This window comes from Lotus japonicus, chromosome 3 (assembly GCF_012489685.1).
Source record: "Lotus japonicus ecotype B-129 chromosome 3, LjGifu_v1.2".
NCBI classification, from domain to species: domain Eukaryota; kingdom Viridiplantae; phylum Streptophyta; class Magnoliopsida; order Fabales; family Fabaceae; genus Lotus; species Lotus japonicus.
In genome coordinates, this window is record NC_080043.1 from 13,224,108 (window position 1) to 13,243,455 (window position 19,348).

The window sequence follows — 19,348 nt, forward strand, 5'->3', positions numbered from 1 at the left end:
ATTTATTTACTTAACATATGTCACACGGGATGTCACATTTTGATAATTTTTTACTTTATTATAGAGGCCATAGAGTTGTAACATTGGATGGATCAACTTATATATGTTGGGGTTAGTTTTTTTCTTGGGTGGAGATTTTTTAAAAAAGTAATTAACCCACGTTCACTTGCATTTTTAACCATATGTACTGTTTGTGAATGAGAGTGTACAATGATGTCCAAATTGCTGAATTTTTAACTCTGAAGTCCTCAAATTTGGATGTCCAAGCTGCTGAATTTTCTTTTGTGTACAATATTGATATAATAAAATTTATCAATCGAGCATTTAGGAAAACTAGCAAAGAAGATAAAAACAAAATAACAACTCAATAAAAAAACAAGCATTAAGTAAAAAAAACATACAAATTTATAATTTCATATATTTAAAATAATTTAGTTGTTTTAATTCATAAAATATTAAAAAACAAAACACAGATTTAAAAAAACACACAAAAAAAAATAAAAATGAATATCCCCGTGCATCGCACGGGTAAAAGTACTAGTTATTTATAAGGAGAGTGATCGATATGGGTACATGGGCAGCGAAAAATTGGCACTTCAAAACTTTTCTTCACTTGTGAAAATCGAAACGAATAAAATAAAATTAGTACACTCACAATTTTGATGTGGAGAAGAAAAAATCACCAACAGAAGCCAGAAATCATCACTATAAAAAAATAGTGGTAATGAATGTTGGCTTAGTGGCATTGTTTGGCTTATTAAAAAAAAAATAGTGAATACAAAATCATTTCGTAGAACCACGAGAGATATCAAAATAATGTGAAAACTGACACAGTAAAAACCAACAAAGTGCACACCACAGGAGGAAATAGATAAAGAAAACCTCAGAGTTATGTTCACACTATTCCATTCAACACATTTAGAGTGAATTCAACACATGAGTGAAAAATAAGTAATATAATATATGATGTGATAAAATGGTAAAAAGAGGCTAAAAAATGGGGTGAAAATAAATAATAAGAGAAGGTAACATACTACAATTCATATATCTTTTTTTTTGAACCTATTCATATATCAAAATAACAAGAGAAAACTAATGATATACTGAAATTTCAGCACAAATAATATACCCCAAAATCTGCCAAGTAGCTCAAACTTCATCTCTTTGTTGTGTGTGACTGTCACGCTCTTCTTCTTCTTTCACGAGAACTCTCTCTAGCTACTGTTGCTCCAAATTGAAAAAGGTTTGAAAACAAAGGCTTAAACCCTTTAAAATAAGATATGGGCTACGGCCCACTCAAAACAAATAATTCCGTTTTTTATATTTCTTTTAAAAGTTTGTGGCCTATTAAGGAGGGACCAACCTAACACTTATATCATTCATTTGACTTGGCTAGAATTGAAGGGAGGAATTGAGAAAGGATAAGACATAAGACTAAGAATTTTCATCCATATAACTTATGAGAGTGGTTGATTAAAAATTTTTATCATTCACATTGGCACTAATTTAATCAACTCTATTAATTTTCTACTCCAATTCAATAACTCTAAAGTTTTTTAATCGGTCTCATTACCTAGCGCGAAATTACCAACAACTGTGATCAAGGGTATTAGCCGCCGCTCGCCAGTAACACGGCGGCACCTAACCCCGCCCAAAAAAAAATTTTCCTCCAAATTTAGTGGTTCTATAAAACCATCGCTAAGTTTGTTGGCCCCAATAAACTTGTTGAATTCCCACTAAATTACTGATGGCTAATACTGTCGATAAATGTCCCGCCAAATCAAGTCCACTATTGACAATTTAAGTTGTAGGAACGCCTTTTGTTTTGGGACGTTCTCGAGCCTTAGGTCACCAGTAAGTCGTCAACAAATCTAGAAATTACCAATGATTTTGTGGTTGTCGCTAAAAGGCATCAATAATTACTCATTTTCTTGTAGTAATTCTTGCTTTTAATAAAATTGTGGCATAGATTGGTTGTCTTTTTATTCTACTTTCTTGCTTTCTTCTCTCCTTTGCAAACTGGTGGTTGCTATTTTCATAGAGGCGAGACAATCATCTTGGCATTCCGAGCTATTCCCTCTAACATTGTCATTTTCGCTTCTCGTTAATTGGCGAAAAAGGCTTCTTGAGAATGCTTGAGGTTGGCGTTTAAGGATGATCCCATCGTAATTTTTCAGGGTGTCGCCAACGAAGACAATGATATCCACAACAGAAACGTCGCTAAACCTATCCACCGCGAGCCACCACACCAAGACATCTCTACTTGAAGATCTCTCCTCTATCCTCCTTAACCCTCCCTTATTTCCTCCTTTCTTCACAGTCCCTACCACAAAACACCATTCCTCTTCAATAGCAAAGTGAGAGTTAAGGTTATACTACCCTATCAGACCCTACCCATTGTGATCCCAATTTTCTGACTTTCTCCCACTAAATTGACACATTGTTAGTTGAAAAAATAAATTATTAATTTTATAGCTAAACAACAAAATTGCAATTTCGTCCAATATTGCATTAATTTGTATTTTTGGGTACCTAATAGTATTGCATTGTAGTAATAAAGAGCATTTACTATATTATATAAATGAAAAAACAAATCCGTTGTCAATCATATCGGAGCGTGTATAAGGAGCCGTTTCCCATCCAACGGCCACGACGAGCGCTCCCTCTTCCCTCCCGTAACTTCTAATTTGATTTTCTTCCTTCCCCCCACCCCAACCCAACGGTCACATTATATTCATTCTCCTCCTCAATCCTCATCATACAAATAAATAATTTCCTCTTTCATTTCCATTTCTTCTCATCACTCCTTCCAATTCCATCAAAATCAAATCACCCAGAATTAGAATTACAACCCTAAGCTCAAAATCACAATAACAAGATTTTTACTCTATTTCGTTCCGCTCCATTCCGTTCCGCTCCCTTCCATCTCGTTCCATCAATCCAAACGAAGCCAAAATGAACAAAAACAACGTCCTTCAATACTCCACACAGCTTCAAGTCTGGAACAACGCCGCATTCGACCGCGGCGAAGGCGAAGAAGATCTTACAATGATCAACACTTCTTGGTCCTCCGACTGCACCAAAGAGAATCTCAGCCCCACCACCGCACTCAACACTACCCGAACCACCTCGCTCGCCAAGTTCAAGAACCGCGACGAGAAGATCATCGACGACGAGATCGTTGAGATCGAAGGCGAGATCAAGCGATTGACGAAGAAACTGGAAGCGCTCCGCCTCGAGAAAGCGGAGCGGCGGAGGATTGAGGCGGCGTCGGAGAAGCGTGTCAGCGTCGGCGGCGGTGGTAGGGTTGTCGCCGCCAAGTTCATGGAACCGAAGCGGAACGGTGGTGTTTTGAGGAAGAAGGTGGAGGAAGCTACTCCGAAGCGGAACGTGCTGGTTCCGAAGAGGATTGAGGAGGAAACGCCGAAGCAGAGTGGTGGCGCTAGGGTTAATTGGAGGCGAGGGATGAGTTTGGGGCCGGCGGAGATTGCGGCTCGTGCGGCGGTTGTGCCGCCGGCGACTACTCCCTCTCGCCGGAAATCGTGTTTCTGGAAGACGGTGGAGGTTGGGGAGGAACGGGGGAAGACAGTGGGATCTCGGAAGAGTGTGAGGAAGAGAGGGGAGGGAGAGATTGCGGTGGTGGTTCAGCCGAGGAATTTGTTCAATGAGGGGGAGAAATCGGTGCCGGTGAGCAGTAGCAAGAAGGGGATGAAGCCGGGGAGGGTGGTGGCGAGCCGGTATAGTCAGGGGATTGGAAACTCCGGTGCTGGCGGCGGCGATGTGAGGAAGAGGTCGTTGCCGGAGAATAACAGGGTAGGGAGTGAGGTGAGGGTGAAGAAGAGGTGGGAGATTCCTGCAGAGGGTGGTAGTGTAAATGGAAAAGCGGTGTTGCTTCCGAAGATCAGAACTTTGAGGTGTGTGAATGAGAGTCCTAGAGACTCTGGGGCTGCGAAAAGGGTCGCGGAATTGACAGGGAAGAGGGCTTTTTTTGGCAATGAGGAGGAGGAGGAAGAGGGTGTGTGTCAAGCTTTGAGTTTTGTAGAAGAAGATGATGGTGAAGATAAGGTAATGAATTAGATTCCATTGGGGTTTTCAATTGGCATTAGAATGGAAGTGGCATGCAACTTTTGAACCTTGCTGTGTGGTATCAATTGCTGGTTTATGGAAGGTGATGATATGTTGAGGTTGCATTATGTGATGCAATTTGCAATATAAGACCTTGGAATTGGTGGTATGGTATGGTATGGGGTTTGTTTTTCTTTGTTATAGGTGGAACTTCCTAAGTTCTGCTTGATTCTTGTTACAGGGAAAAATCGTGAGATGAAACTCTTGCTGGTTTAGATATTTTTTTCTATGTTCTGAAATAATAGGGTAAACATGTCTCATGCTTTCTAATTGTACATCATTGGTTCTTTTATATGCATAAGGATAAGGTGTTTGATTCTATATTCCATTCCATGTTTTCTTCTTTCTTAGAAGATTGGCTTTTAGGGGTTTGCTGTTTAAGGCTTTGTTTTTTACTTCACATACTGGGATAATGGTCTCTGTCAACAGATGCAATTGGCCAAATTCGTTTGGTGTTATTTTTGGAAATTATGCGGTAGTAATAATGGAACCTACCTCTTACCATGGCTTTACCATCTGAACATTGTAGCATCAATTGGTTAATGCAATGAGTAGTATAAGTTGATTGTGAAGCCTAGGATAATGGATAATTGGGGTGAACTAAAAATTGCATTTAGATGTTTCTTTTCCTTTGGTATAGTAAGAACTTCTTCCACTTATTCTGGTGGGTTCTTGAGTTGTGAATGAAGTGCTAGTTAGTTGTTCAGTCAATGTTCATATCTGTGAATGACATACAGTGTTAGAATGGATGGATGGATTCTAAAGTCAAAATCAATTTCAGGGATTCAGGGAGAAGGGAAGCTTCTTGAGTGTTAGAATGGATTTTGAGGAACTATAAATTGATCCAAACATATGCTAGTCTAGAGATAAAGAACAATGATAGACCTCTCTGTGAATGAATCCATCAATGTCTAGTTTCATTTGATAATTTACAAGAGCATGTTAATGTATTATTACACTTTGTTTTTGGTGAATTGGGGAAAAACAGAGAAAAAAAAAGGACAGAACAACAGAGCCTAACTAGCAGGAGAAGCAATCTCCTTTGTAAGAAACACCAAAAGGGGCATGCTACACACAAAGGGGTTGTCAATGCTGCATTGCTAAGCTTGCTGTGTCTTTGAACGATATATACATTAGTCACTAGTCACTTAATAAATCTCTAAAAAATGTTGGTGAAATCTACAAAAGAAATTTGAAACCCAAATATGAAGTTTGAGAGAAGAACTGATCGTTCAAGTGCTTACTTAAACCGTATTTTTAATGGAAAACTATTACTTGAAAAGAGCCAACACTCCTGTAGATTGTTTGCCATCTTATTTTTCATCAGTTTCTTGTATCATTGCAAGGAATATACTTGAAAATTTTCCTGCCGTAATCTTGGATGGTATGCTTACAAACCTAGAGGAAGGATGCACAAAAATTGGGTGGATACCTAATAAAGTTTTTACTATAATGAATGCTGGAGTGGTATTATGTAGTTATGTTTGGATGTCTAGTCATAGATAGAATAGAATGAAATTTAATAAAATAAAACGCAATAAATTTACCATTTTATCACTTAAAATATTATGATAAAAGAGAAATAAAAGAATAAAAAGACTTGCACCCAAAATTGGAGAAAGAAAGGGAGAGATGTTGAATAAAATGGAATGAAATGCATTTTATAATATTTTACATGAGATTATTTTTTGACAAAAATAGATTCCATTAAAGCTCTCAAGCAAGCTCAATGTTAATTTTTTTTTGTTAAATGAGGAAAAAAAGTAAATTACACTAAGCTAACACTAAGCTAAAAAGACTTGTATTTGGCTCACGACATCTGTTGTCGGGCAGCATCAACGACAGAGGGCGTTGTGTTATAAAGGCAAGATTAGTTAGAGTTGGTCACTGGTATTTGAGTTCTTGGGTGCCAATTATGTCAACGGTAGTGGTGGTGGAGGGTGCCCAACAACCAACAAAAGCCAAGGGCCACACCTAAGCCACATCTCTCACTCCTCAATCACCCTCCTCGATGATTGTTTGACACTCTCCACCACCATTACTACCACTGACATATTCATTATTACCAACGCCCCCTACCACCCTTCGAGCACCCTCCACCCCCACCACCACCACCGTCTAACCCTCTCCATCATAGTTTTCAGACACATTCCACCAAACTATCATTGCAACTAAGAACTCTCCACCATCACCCTCCACCACTGCCACTTCCGTCAAACACCCACCTTTACCACTAACTAACTCTATCTACTGTTATCGTCACAACACAACTCCCTCCATCGTCAACGGCTCAATGCTGTCTGACACCTTATATCTTTGCCACTATCAGCAGTAAGCACCATCAAACACCCTCCATCACCATTGTCTGACACTCTCCACCTTCACAACCACCATACACCTTCCACCACCACTTCACCAATCCTTCAATATTTCAGTCACCAACCGCCACTCTCCACTTCCTCCATTGGCGCAAACACCTTCACCACCACCATCAACCACCCTCCATTGTCATCATTAACTGTCACCTTCGACTCCCATCACAGTCACCACCAACATCACCACCCGCCTCCATCTACCATAGCTCCCACCCTTAGCCCCTTATCATTACTTACATCATATGATGTCATTATTATTTCAAAACTACATTTTTTTTTGTCAATATTTCAAAACTACTTAAAATAATAATTTTTCAAAATCTCATATAAACAAAAATCGGCAAGTGATTTTTTTTTTGACAAATGAGCCCAAATAAAATAAAACTGCAAGGCCCAGAGAAAAACAAGAATGTATTATGGGCTTTTCCCTTAACATGAGACGAGTCCAAACCCAATCGGGTCAAAAACTATAACAAAACCCCTTCAACACCGAGATTCACAAACCCTAATTCTGTTTTCGTTGTGCGAGAGCGAGAGAGAGTGAGAGAGAGAGAGGCACAGCCAGAAGCTGAAGCAGAAGCAGCCATGTCTACTGCAAGGACTGTCAAGGACGTTTCTCCACATGAGTTCGTCAAGGCCTACGCTGCTCATCTCAAGCGATCTGGCAAGGTAACCTAACCTAACATTATCCCTTTGCATTTTTCTCAGCTTCTTAAATTCCATCCAATTTTTGTTTTGTTTCTTCTATGCTTTAAGCAATGAATCTGATTTGATTTATTTTTTCTCAAAATGGGTTCTTCGCAGATTGCTGATTTCATTTGTTTCATGGGTTGTTTTTATATTTTTTTTGAAATTTATTTTCTTCATAAGTTGCTATGAGTGTCTAGATTCATGTTTTTCTGTTTAAAATGATGTATTCTGAGATGGGTTTAGTTCAAGTTTACAACTTGATCTGGTTTGAGATGGTGGGTCGTTGAATGTGAATTGTGTTATATGGACTTAGGCATTATGAGTACCCTTAAAAATTTATGTGATTAAATGAACAGATGAATTGGTTTTGACATGGGGAATGGGTGATGATTTGTCTGAGTGATTCAGAAGAAACATTTCTCGAGAAACTATAGATGATAGATTGTGGTTTCCATTGTCAATTGATGTATTGGCCTAGTTCTAGAAAGAGTTCCAGTTGATTTTCTTAATTTTATAACTCTAAATTTGTGAACTATGTGGTGCTGTTCTCAGTTTTATTATTAATTATTTAGGGGCAATAATTGTTAGCAATGTATGCTGTTAGGTTTTGTTATTGATATTTTGATATCAAGCATAAGAACAGCATTAGGTATCTATTCTGATTTCTCTCTTTTATTTCTTCATATTTTGATGTTAAACAGATGGAGCTTCCAGAGTGGACCGATATCGTGAAGACTGCTAGGTTTAAAGAGTTGGCTCCTTATGATCCTGACTGGTACTATATTAGAGCTGGTGAGTGTTGCAAATTTCCCTTCTACTGTTATTTTGATAGACATCAAACTTCTAGGGAAATCTGTTTGGTTGTTTCTTGTTAAAATTTGCAATGACGTGTGTTTTTTGTGTGCGTAATTTGATCTTTGGCCTCAGCTTCCATGGCAAGAAAGATCTATTTGAGAGGTGGACTTGGTGTTGGTGCATTCCAGAGGATTTATGGTGGGAGCCAGAGGAATGGTAGCCGCCCTCCCCATTTCTGCAAGAGCAGTGGTTCTATTGCTCGTCACATTCTTCAACAGTTGCAGACCATGCACATCATTGAACTTGACAACAAGGGGTAAGGACTCCTTGACCTTGTTAATCTGTTACACAATATTAGTTATAGTTTAATATTGAGGATATTAGCTACAGATGAATCAAATTCTCAATGGAGGCTGAGAAGCTAGTAGCATGTTTGGATCAATTTTTCTTTTCTCCAAATCAATTCTGACTCTCAAAAGCTACATACATAAGCTATTCCTCAGAATTGATTTTGGATATAGAATCAATTGTAGAATGATTTCCAAACAGGCACTAAGATATTCATGTGTATTGTGCACTAGCATTCGTTTGGTTCTTTCTTTATCTGCTTCTTATAAGCAATGTTTCATGCAATTATTCTCCAGTAGCATGTTGGAGGATCATAATTTTTAAAACTGCTCTTTCTTTATCTCAGTGGGAGGAAAATCACTTCCAGCGGCCGTCGAGATCTGGACCAAGTGGCTGGACGGATTGTGGTTGTTGCTCCTTGATCGGTAACTTCTACCCGGCTGCTTCTATGACCACAACAGATTTTGTTTTGATATTAGTTACCGAGTGTCTTATGTATTGGCCGTACCGAATGTTATGTTGCTTTTAGATGATCTTGTCACATTTAATTTTACTAGTTTTTTGAATTTTCGTCTGGTACATTATTGTTCTTCAAGTGGCCTTGCGTATGAAATGGAATTTTATGTTTGAACTATACTGATCGCCTGCCGCATCCTGAGTTACAGTATCTCTTATCTCAGATGCTACCAATATTTGTTACGTGCTTACAAGTATTTAACCTTTTCACTAAAGTATTTTTGTCAACTAACGAAAGTTGATTTGAGTTTTACATCACTATGGCTTGATAATTTAAATGGCTTAAATTCTGGCATACCCCCTCGTGTAACTAAAGCTTGTTTATTTACACTCTTGGCTGTCGAAGGAAATTAAAAGCTAAGGAAGTGGAAGGATAAAAAGTAATGAAAGAGGAAATGATAAGGATATTTAGTAATTTGATGGAGGAGAAAATGGAATGGGGAATTTGAATATTGAAATGATTGTGAAGAAATTGCGAAAGTAAATTTTGTTCTTATAGTGGTATGAAAAACCCTTCACTCCTCAAGTATAACTATAAATTGTGCGAAAATTTATGAGTGTTCTCAAGTAATTTCATTCAAAAAAATTTAATGGAGTGTTGCACACCAGACAGTGTAAGCTACTTGTACAGAGACGATTAGTATTTGGTAAAAGTGTTTTACACCATTAAGTGCATACATATTAGTCTCAAACAAATTTGTAACTGCTCTTGAGCAAGCTAGCTGATGTATGAAATGATTTGATGTGGTATGTAATGATTTAATGTTGGTGTAACGGTTTTATATTGGAAGTGCATGAAAAATTAAACTATATTAATTAGTTACAAAAATAGATTATGTATTAAGGTCCATGTTCAAATTGTTCTTGTTCATAAAATAATTGAGAATGAGACTAATGATTCGAATGGATCAATTTAATAATTTATATTGGATTAATAATAATATATCATTATATCCCATCATTTTTCGATGCAACAAAAGAAAATACCCCATCAATTAAATTACGCATATTCTGATGGTTCTTGATAGTAAAAAAATGTTACATTATGCTATCTAGATGTTAAGTAGTGTGGTAGATGCTAACCTTAATTGGTAAATTAATTTGATTAGTTTTCTCTAGTTTTAGTTTGGACTTATAAAGCTCCACGCAATTGACTGTTCTAGTAAAATGATGACTTTATAATTTGATAATTAGATTAGAGAATTTAATTTAATTGAATAAGATATATGTTATGAACTTTTTTCAACACACTTCATGTGTGATTGATTTATTTTCTAAAAGTTCACATTTTTTAAAAAAAGTGAGATAAATGTGTTGACTTTTTTAAAAAATAAGTCAATCACAAGAAGTACGTTGAAAAATGTGTTTAAAGGAGTTGTTTTTTTTTTTGACGGGAAAGGAGTTGTTTGTAGCACTTCTCATCGAATACATAGTTTTTTTGAAATAATGTTATCTTTTTTTTTTTTAATGTTGTATATAAGCTTTGGTAAATGATTGAGATAGTTTCACAATACTTGCATTATTGCATAGAATAAAGAAATGTTAGTAGCAAAAATATGGGAAGTTGGTGTGATATAATGGATTGAGCTTAACGTGCAAGTAAGTACCATTTTGCAAGGACAGAGGTAACTTTCTTCTACATGTTTTATATAATAAACTTCCTGCTACATGTACAAGCATAAGAAACAAAACATCACTCACATTAGAGATATTTCTATTTATTCCTTTCAAAGCTAATGGTATTCCTAATAATAGGTAAGATAATTGTAACTTTGAAAGAGGTGAATGATGAAACTGCTTCACTCACATTGGAGTTATTTGTCTCACAAATACAAACTCACGAGTCTGCGAACCCGAGTCCAACCGAGTTTGCTCGAGTCATGCAAAATTAAGTCTCCAAACCAAGCAAACTCAATTTTGCATGGTGGACTCGCAAACTCATCTTTGTCTACGAGTTGACTCCCGAGTTTAACACGGGTTGCAATAAGAATGCTAATTTGATTCTGTTCACCGCAAAATATCACCATAGAATGTACATATGCATATGCTAGTAAAACATTAAAAAGTAAGGACTAAGAAGGCATTATTTTTCTATATAACTTGGATAGTGCAACACCCTAACTCATTCAGCCACTTGATGTCAAAAACAGGTTTTAGTTAACAACAGAATACCGCTAGGACAATAGAAACAGAAAGTTCTCCCAAAACATGAAAAATTAAAGTGTCAGTGCCTAAAGTGCCTCACATTAGTAAAGAGTAGTGAAACACCATACTTATTACAACAGTCTATAGCGTCTTGGTCTCGTTTACTGCCACCAGGTTCTGCAATAACACTGATTCCACTCTCACATGCTTCTTGCACAGCATCTTTCCAAGCTGTTCATAAATCAAGATGCATCCTTGTTAATGAAAAGCAAGCATTCTTCTATCTCACTTATCTATTTCTAATTAGCACAATGACCATTGAAGATTAAAGAGTGATTATCTTATTCAGAATAAATACACCGCACACACAATGAGGACCTCTTTGATTTATGTTTTATAAAAGACTTTTTTGGAAAACAGAAAAAGAAAAAATAAAACTACTTTGGTAAATACTGTTATAAAAACTGTTGTTATTTCAGCTTTTAAAAATTACACTTTTGCTCCCTTACTTATACATCTGTGTAGTTTTGGTCCTTAAAATTTAAAAATTGCACTTTTCGTCCCACACGTTTACCTCTGTTAGCACTTTTGGTATTCCATCCAACTTTTAAAGATTTTAGCTTAAAAAAATTAATTAAAAAATGAAGAAAAAAAACCAGCAAACCTTTATCTTCATATCCTTCATCAACATCTTCAAAAATTTCCAGAAAATTAAAGTTCATCGAACCCAAAAAAAAAAAAAAAGCAAAATTACAAATTCACCACCAGACTAAAATCCAAAATAAAATAAAACTACTAGCAAGAACTTCTAAGCGTTTATTTTGAACACAACACAAAGAGGGTCCTATGAGATAGAGAAGGAGAGGAGGGAGCCCGCGGGCAGAGACAGAGGCTGGGAGCTCGGGCCTCGGTGGCTCTGGCGTAGCGGTGGCACACAAGATGTTGTGGTGGACGATAGAGGTCATCGCGGTAGTGGTCAGAGCTTCAACTGTGCAACAAACCCAACACCCCATAAAGGATTTCGAACCCAGAAAGGAGATCGAACAACAAACCATGAAGCCTAGGTCGAGAACCACAAAGCCGCGGGATGAGATTGAAGCACCCTCCACCATCAGCACCCTCCAAGACCGAAGCGTTCTCCACAATTAATACCTCCAAGGTCGAAAGCCAACCGAACCATCTGTCATCGAAACCCACCGAACAACCCCCCATCAACACCAAGATCCAGAGAAGTGGGTTGATTTGCATGAGGGTTGTGTTAAAGTTTTAACCTTTTCTTCTTTTCTTTCGAGTCCATGAAGAGAACATGGGTCTGATGCTCTTGGTTTTGAGAGGAATTGGAGTTGTGGTATTTTTTGTGTTCATGGCAAAGAAGAAAATTGATGGGAGAAGGGAAAGGGAATTCGAGAATTAGAGGGAAGGAGGCTGATGTGGTGGTGATGTTTGCAAATGGTTCTGATGTTTCGGTGATGGTTGTGAATGTTAAAATTGTGATGGGGGGTTTGGGTGTGAATGTTAAAATAAGGATGTGAATGGAGATTAGTTAGACAGAAGATGTGAATGTTAAAATAAATGGAGATGGAATTGGACGAAAAATGAAATGTACAAACGGAGGTAAACGTGTGGGACGAAAAGTGCAATTTTTTTTAACTTTAGGGACCAAAACTACGCAGAGGGTATAAGTGGGGGACCAAAAGTGCAATTAAGCCTTTTCGCAAAACATCTTGTTCAAACTGTTTTTTCTTTTCTTCCTCTAGAAAACAAGTTTCAAAAATTGTTTCTAAAAATAGTTTATGAATTAAGAAAACTGAGAAGGAAATCAAACAAGCTGTGAATTTCTGCATTGCAAATATTTTATATGCCAATAACACTTACCAAAAGGGAAGAAGGCATCACTAGCCAAGGCAGCACCTTTAACTTCATCTCCAGCTTTCCTCACTGCTATTCTTAAACTCTCCACACGGTTCGGTTGCCCACATCCCATACCTAACATACGATTATCCTGCCAAAAATTTATTAACAAAAGGATCAGATTCTTAAACTTATTCCATTGAGGCATAGAAAAGTTTCAAGATGTAGTAGATGACAACCTTAGCTATCACAATGGCATTGCTTTTGACATGCTTCACGCATAACCATGCAAACTCCACATCACGTAGCTCACCATCCTGCGGAGACTTCTCAGAGACTACGTTGAACTTTATGTCATGTGGGGTTAAGTCATCAGACTCCTGAACTAACCACCCTCCACCAACTTGTCGGATCGAAAGCTTTCCTGGTTCATTCTTTTTCGCCTCAAGAATCCTAAGGGTCTTCGACTTCCCACGAAGAACCTCAAGTCCTTTCTCTGTATAGCTGGGAGCGACCACAATTTCATAGAACATCCTTTCCTCATCTTTTAGGGGGTTTCTAAATTCTCGAATTTCTTTAGCAAGAGCCTAAAATATAAAGAACAAGCATTGAATATACATCATTCACTCCTCTTGAACAAGACAATGAAATGTGACCTTAAACCTTTGCTTTACATACAAACGCATGGACTAGGTAACCCTGCATCACTTCAACATCAAAAACCAGTTTTTTCTCTCACTAGATGGGATCAACTACATATATCAAATGATGCACAAGAAAGAGATATTTACCTCATCAACTTCCACATTGAAAGCAACAATTCCACCAAATGCACTGACTGGATCAGCTCTAACAGCTAGCCTGTAAGCTTCCAGAATATCATCACGAGATGCTACCCCACAAGGATTAGTATGCTTCACTACTACACATGTTGGGTTCTTAAATTCGCATACACAGTTCCAAGCAGCGTCAGCATCCAAGTAGTTATTAAACGACATCTCCTGCATGAAAATATGTATGTAAGGCATTAACTCAAGAAGAATAATAGAAATTATACAATTTTTTAGTCAAGTGCTCTCATCACCAAACCCCCAAACATGATACAATCAAAATATATTTGCCAGTATTTTTAGATTACTATGAGACAGAAGAAATTAGTAGATGACTCCCACCTTTCCATTGTGTTGGATGGCTGTAGCAATTCCACCAGCGTTAACCTCAGAAAGTCTTCTGTCACCATAAAATGCAGCTTTCTGATGAGAATTTTCACCATAACGGAGATCATTTTTCAGCACAAGAGGCACTGTCAAACTAGGAGGAAGTTTATCTGTCAAAAAAATGAGAACACAAGTCAACCTACAGTGCGCATTATTTTAATAATAGCCCTTGAAAAATTTAAACTAGAATACCATATTGTCTATACCATGCAGTGCCTCAAAGACACACACACACACACACACACACACACACACACTTACGTTAATGCTGTTGTAAATTCTTTTTTGGAATCAAATATTTCATTCCAAATCAGTTCATTCATTTCTCAAACTTCAAAATTAGAAAATATATGAAAATTGAAGATTGTCCTTTAATCTGCCAGGTGTTAGATCAAGCTTTTCCATTCCACGATTATATTCATATATTATTTTTAACTTCTGCAATTGACATTTCTTTCTTAGAAGTAACTGTTGTGTATGCATTGACGATTCTTCACAAAAATGTAACACAAGTACCTCCAGAACTCTGCTTCCACAGCCACTCAGATACTGCAGAATCATATGAAGCAACATGCTCGAAAGCTTTCCAAGCAAGCTTTAGTCTGAACTTTTGATCATCATGGTTTCCTTTAAGAAATTCCAGAAGGGCAGGGTAATCTTCTGAATCAACCACTACCAAAACATCCTTATGATTCTGCTCATATATGAATTTATCACCTTATGTTCAGATATTTCAATTAAAAGAACAGAAAATCTCAGCTCAAAGTATGCAATGAACACGGATCCTTCAATTATTTTCCAGAGTAGTTTAGTGGTATTTGGTCAACACAACATTCTCTGAGCCATTTTACATTTTTTTAATGACAATATAAAAGTTTTTTGTGGGGGGCTTTTAAAAAAGTTAGCATTTTCAGTCAAACAAACTACCTTTGCAGCAGCTCTAATCATAGCTGGACCACCAATATCAATATTTTCAATTCCATCCTCAAATTCTACACCTCCAGTTGATGTAACTTTATCATAAAATGGATACAAGTTCACCACAACAACATCAAACGTACCTGAAAATGGAATTTTTTTACTGAAGGAACAAAACAAACTCGCAAGCTGATGGAAACAAAACTTCAAATCAAATACAATGAATTGATAGCACAATGCACTTGTAAACAACTTACCAATTCCATGTGTACTGAGAGCTTCAATATGATGTTTTTGGTCTCTTCGAGCAAGGATACCCCCGTGTATGTTAGGGTGCAAAGTTTTAACACGACCATCAAGCTGTGAAGAAAAGTCAGAACATTCTTGTTATCAAGTCTAAAAGCTTGTATAAGTTCAAGCAAACTTAGACAGAATTGTTATAAATCATGCGAATAAGCATAAAAGTCTGCATTTGAACCAGATTTTGACCCAAAATGCACAGCAAAGTTTCCCTAAATTAATTATTTGTTCTGATTGAACTGGATTAGAACATAGAAAAACAATATTTATTGACTGAAAATCTACCCAGATCTATATTAATGGAATACAAGATCAGAGATGATACTGAAGATACAAAGATAGCGCAGATGCAACAAAACCCTAGTTCCAGCCATTTGAGAGAACTGAGCCCTCCTCTAACTACCCTACCTCTCTCAATCAATGTCCAACTTTACTAACTGACTCTCCCCCTCGCCTTTTATTTCCATAATCTTTTACCTACGTGACTCCTAATGATCTGTTAAGAAGAATTACACAAGACCCTAACACGTTCATTCTGGTTTGAAGGGTTGTTGTAAGATTACCAAAGCAACCCTGATTACCCATCAATTAAATGTTCAAACTTCCAACACATGAATGGATCATGAGGTTTTCGAAATGAGAACTCAAGCTAAAAGCACACTCACCATTTCAGGGAACTGAGTAAGCTGTTCAACTTTAGTAACAGCCACTCCAGCACTCTCCAACGCAGAAGCTGTTCCTCCGGTTGAAACAATAGTGAATCTATAATTTCATAGAGGAACTATCATTATAGAAAATGAAGTTGCTTGAAATACCATATAATTCTATAAAAAAAAGTATGAATATATATTGTACCAACAAAAAACACAAAAATGTGAGTAAGTCAAGAAAACAAATGAAAGCTCAGTAATCGTAGTAACTACCCTAATTCCTTGAGCCCATTCCCAACAAATGCAAGGTCCTTCTTGTCTGACAATGATATCAAGGCTTGCTTCCTGCCTGTTTCACAGTGAAAGAACAAAGCATAACTGAAACTTTTATTCATACATTTTAAAAATAGAAAACATCATCAAAGGGTGGTAAACTGTAAACACCAAACACAGTATGGAACAACTAACAAATGAGCTAAGATGGAGATTTTGGCAATGGAACCTTCTAAGTCAAGCCTATAGCAGCTCTGACAGTGGAAATACTTGAATAAAATCCAGTAATAATATGCTAAGTTGCTAACTACTCTTTCATGTTGATAGCTCAGGCTATTTCAAGGGAACATACATTACATTCCCAAATGTAGTTATTAATTAAGCAACTGCATCCTCCATTAGGACTTGAAAGTGATCCTTCGTAGTTGGACGCAACATAGGTTTAAATTCCCAAATGTGCTTGGTAATCAAGTTAATACAAACTAATATTTTGTTTTACCATTTGATTGTCACAATCTTGCTGTAAAGAACTAATGTAGATGACTAGCTCGCTGACATAATTTTCTGCGGTAAGAATTCATATTGAATTCAGAGCAAGTTTCAGATAAGTAGAATTCTATATATTTTTATTACTTCTCACTAGTCACTGGATCAACCAAGATAACTTTGATGTTAATTCGTTACCAAACAGCTTTTAATATTAAAATGTGAAGCAAATGCAGGTGCCTTGCCGGTTTGGTAGATTACATAAAATACCGATTTTAGCTGCAAATTGGTCATACTGAAAGTGTATGATGCTAATCAAATAATGAAATTCACATCCTGTTGTCTCATCACTCGTGCAAAACAAATAGAAAAAAGGTGAAAACTGTAAGGTGAGAACTGCATCATTTGTTTTCTGCCAGCCACATTAGAGATATGATGGCACACCTAGTATAATCAAGCAATCTGGCTTTGATAAGTTAAAGTGCCTATTGAAAGAGAAGTCGGTAAAACCTCCACCAAAATCATCTTTGGCATAACATTAAAATTGTTCTTTCAACTACTCCAGTGAATAAGAAGCATAATCAGATCAGTAAACTCAAGAAATGAACGAAAAAGGAAGCCTTAGTAGGCTTACAAATTCTGCAGAATCTCAGGGAGGAGTAATCAAGCAACAGAAAAAAATAAAAATGCAACATTATTAGTGAAACACAACTACCCTTTGAGATTAAATAACAAAGTGGGGGCCATAATTTTTAATTTTTTGAAAATACCAGAATATGCAGAGACTGAACCAGTCCTTCACCCCACTTGAGGCCATTGATATGGTTTTGTAAAAATCACCCCCATTTTATTAATTTTTTTATTAGTTCTTAGGGTGAAAAAAAATCTAAACTAACCAATAATCTCAATAACACACATTGAATATCCAGAGGAAGAGAGAGAATATAAAGTACCAGGAGAAGAGGAAGCAGTTTTAGGCACTGAAACTGTGTCAGTCTCAGCCATGGCTTTGATGGGAACACACCTGAAGCGAAGTGAAGATGAAGGAACCTGAACCTACCCACATGAGGAAAACCAATACCATTCAACAAGAGTAAAGTAGGGCAAAAATGAAAGGGAAAAAAAAAACTGCAACAGTAGAGTAGAAAACATGAAGAAGAAAAATTACCCAAGTTGTGGGGAGGAGAGGAGTAGTGGTACGAGAAGGAGAGTAAATGGTTGAAGCACAGAGAATGCGAGTGGTGGTGGTGGTGGCGGCGGCGGCAGAGGATGAAGCAAATCCAAACATCCTCTGTGAGTGTTGGTGTTGGTCTGAGTAGAAGAAACAAACGAGAGTTATGTTAAACTTGACTTAGGTTTGATTATTTGTAGCTTTTAAGAATGTTGTCTTCTCTTATGTGTTGTGTGTTGTAGGGAACCTAATTCTTCAAAATGCCTTCACTTACAATCACTGAATTGTGATTCTCTTCACGTAACTTTCTATCTACTCTTTAATTTCTGTTTTTAAAGATTTTAGAATCAATTTTCAAAGTGAGATGTACTTACAATGTTAAAAAATGATTTGAAAGGTTTAATTCCACTTTGGGTCTCTGATGTTTCACAAATGTGCGGTTTGCATTCCCTTTGTTTAAAATGTGCGGTCAACATCCCTCATGATTCCAGAACGATTTATTGAGACTCTTCCGTTAAGTTCCGTCAGCGAGTTCCGTTTAGTCAACTGACGGAACTTAACGGAAGGGCCTCAATAGATCGTTCTGGAATCATGAGAGATGTTGACCGCACATTTTAAACACAGGCGATGCAGACCGCACATTTGCGAAACATCAGAGGCTCAAAGTGGAATTAAGCCTTTTTAAAATAGGTTATAATTAATTTTTCAATTTTTTGCAAACATACATGATCCTAATTTGAGTATGACACATTTTTTTTTTAACTGCAATTTGAGTGTGATACTCACATTAAGTGGTAAGTTAATTATTGTCATGTGAGATAGAGTTTTTGTCGTCAATGCTTATTTAAAACAAAGACCGACATTTATAAATTGTGGTCGATAAACGATGAAAACGATAAAACAGGTTATGAAGCCTCTACTTTGGAATAAAATGTAGAAGAGTCAGGAGAAGATGGATTGAGAACTTCCTCAAGAATTATTTTACAAATAATGATAATAATATTTACATTAAAAATTTATAAAAGAAAATATTAATACAAATATATGAAATGTTGACTCAATCAAAACTTGTATGGAGGGGAGTAAATGGTGAAGGGGCCCGAGTTCAAACCCTGGTTAATGAATAACATTACTAATTGCTAACAACTAACATTTGTCTATTAAAAAAACATGTATGTTTATCGGTACACACCAAATTGAAGACCGGCTCTTTCTATTGACTGAAAATTTATATAGATATACAGCAAATAGCATGTATAATGCTGGTTTTTTTAATAAAAACATTTACATTTTTCTACTTTTTTTATAAAATAAATGTTTAGACATTTATAGTATATAATGATATTTTTTTCCGTTAAAAAAAATTGACATTTTTTGGTTACAAGAGAAAAAATAGTATATATAATGATATAATAATTTTTATAAAATTCAAAGTGAAAAAATTATTGAAAAATTGATGGACTTTATATGATATAAGTTAGAATTCAA

General features: G+C 36.5%; 3 protein-coding genes across 4 annotated transcripts; 2 read left to right on the forward strand and 1 right to left on the reverse strand.

The window, feature by feature from the left end:
* Positions 1 to 2,694: 2,694 nt before the first annotated feature.
* Positions 2,695 to 4,446, forward strand: LOC130749741 (uncharacterized). Its single transcript, XM_057603113.1, has one exon. The coding sequence runs from the start codon at positions 2,956 to 2,958 to the stop codon at positions 4,075 to 4,077; it is 1,122 nt and encodes a 373-aa protein (XP_057459096.1). The 5' UTR covers positions 2,695 to 2,955; the 3' UTR covers positions 4,078 to 4,446.
* A 2,551-nt stretch (positions 4,447 to 6,997) lies between these two features.
* Positions 6,998 to 8,967, forward strand: LOC130749225 (40S ribosomal protein S19-3). Its single transcript, XM_057602547.1, has 4 exons — positions 6,998 to 7,169; positions 7,892 to 7,982; positions 8,118 to 8,301; positions 8,680 to 8,967. Exons 1-4 carry the CDS (start codon positions 7,086 to 7,088, stop codon positions 8,753 to 8,755), a joined length of 435 nt encoding a protein of 144 aa, XP_057458530.1. The 5' UTR covers positions 6,998 to 7,085; the 3' UTR covers positions 8,756 to 8,967.
* A 1,948-nt stretch (positions 8,968 to 10,915) lies between these two features.
* Positions 10,916 to 18,058, reverse strand: LOC130748470 (uncharacterized). 2 transcript variants are annotated; one of them, XM_057601697.1, is made up of 12 exons: positions 17,858 to 18,058; positions 17,643 to 17,739; positions 16,204 to 16,279; positions 15,946 to 16,042; positions 15,238 to 15,340; positions 14,990 to 15,123; positions 14,579 to 14,756; positions 14,018 to 14,172; positions 13,637 to 13,846; positions 13,085 to 13,432; positions 12,870 to 12,996; positions 10,916 to 11,225 (listed from the first exon to the last, which is right to left on the reverse strand). In XM_057601697.1, the coding sequence occupies exons 1-12, from the start codon at positions 17,975 to 17,977 to the stop codon at positions 11,074 to 11,076; spliced, it is 1,797 nt and encodes a 598-aa protein (XP_057457680.1). In that variant the 5' UTR covers positions 17,978 to 18,058; the 3' UTR covers positions 10,916 to 11,073. The 2 variants fall into 2 exon arrangements, with proteins under 2 accessions (XP_057457680.1, XP_057457679.1); XM_057601696.1 differs by having other exon boundaries at positions 17,643 to 17,745; positions 17,858 to 18,057.
* Positions 18,059 to 19,348: the final 1,290 nt, after the last annotated feature.

Excerpts from the sequence above, each read along its gene's own strand:
- LOC130749741 (XM_057603113.1), top strand. The coding sequence starts at position 2,956 with ATGAACAAAAACAACGTCCTTCAATACTCCACACAGCTTCAAGTCTGG.
- LOC130749225 (XM_057602547.1), top strand. The coding sequence starts at position 7,086 with ATGTCTACTGCAAGGACTGTCAAGGACGTTTCTCCACATGAGTTCGTC. Across the intron at positions 7,170-7,891 it reads ATCTCAAGCGATCTGGCAAG|ATGGAGCTTCCAGAGTGGAC; the intron begins GTAACCTAACCT and ends GATGTTAAACAG. Across the intron at positions 7,983-8,117 it reads CTGGTACTATATTAGAGCTG|CTTCCATGGCAAGAAAGATC; the intron begins GTGAGTGTTGCA and ends CTTTGGCCTCAG.
- LOC130748470 (XM_057601696.1), bottom strand. The coding sequence starts at position 17,977 with ATGTTTGGATTTGCTTCATCCTCTGCCGCCGCCGCCACCACCACCACC. Across the intron at positions 16,280-17,642 it reads AACTGCTTCCTCTTCTCCTG|GCAGGAAGCAAGCCTTGATA; the intron begins GTACTTTATATT and ends ACTGTGAAACAG. Across the intron at positions 14,757-14,989 it reads TGATTAGAGCTGCTGCAAAG|AATCATAAGGATGTTTTGGT; the intron begins GTAGTTTGTTTG and ends ATATATGAGCAG.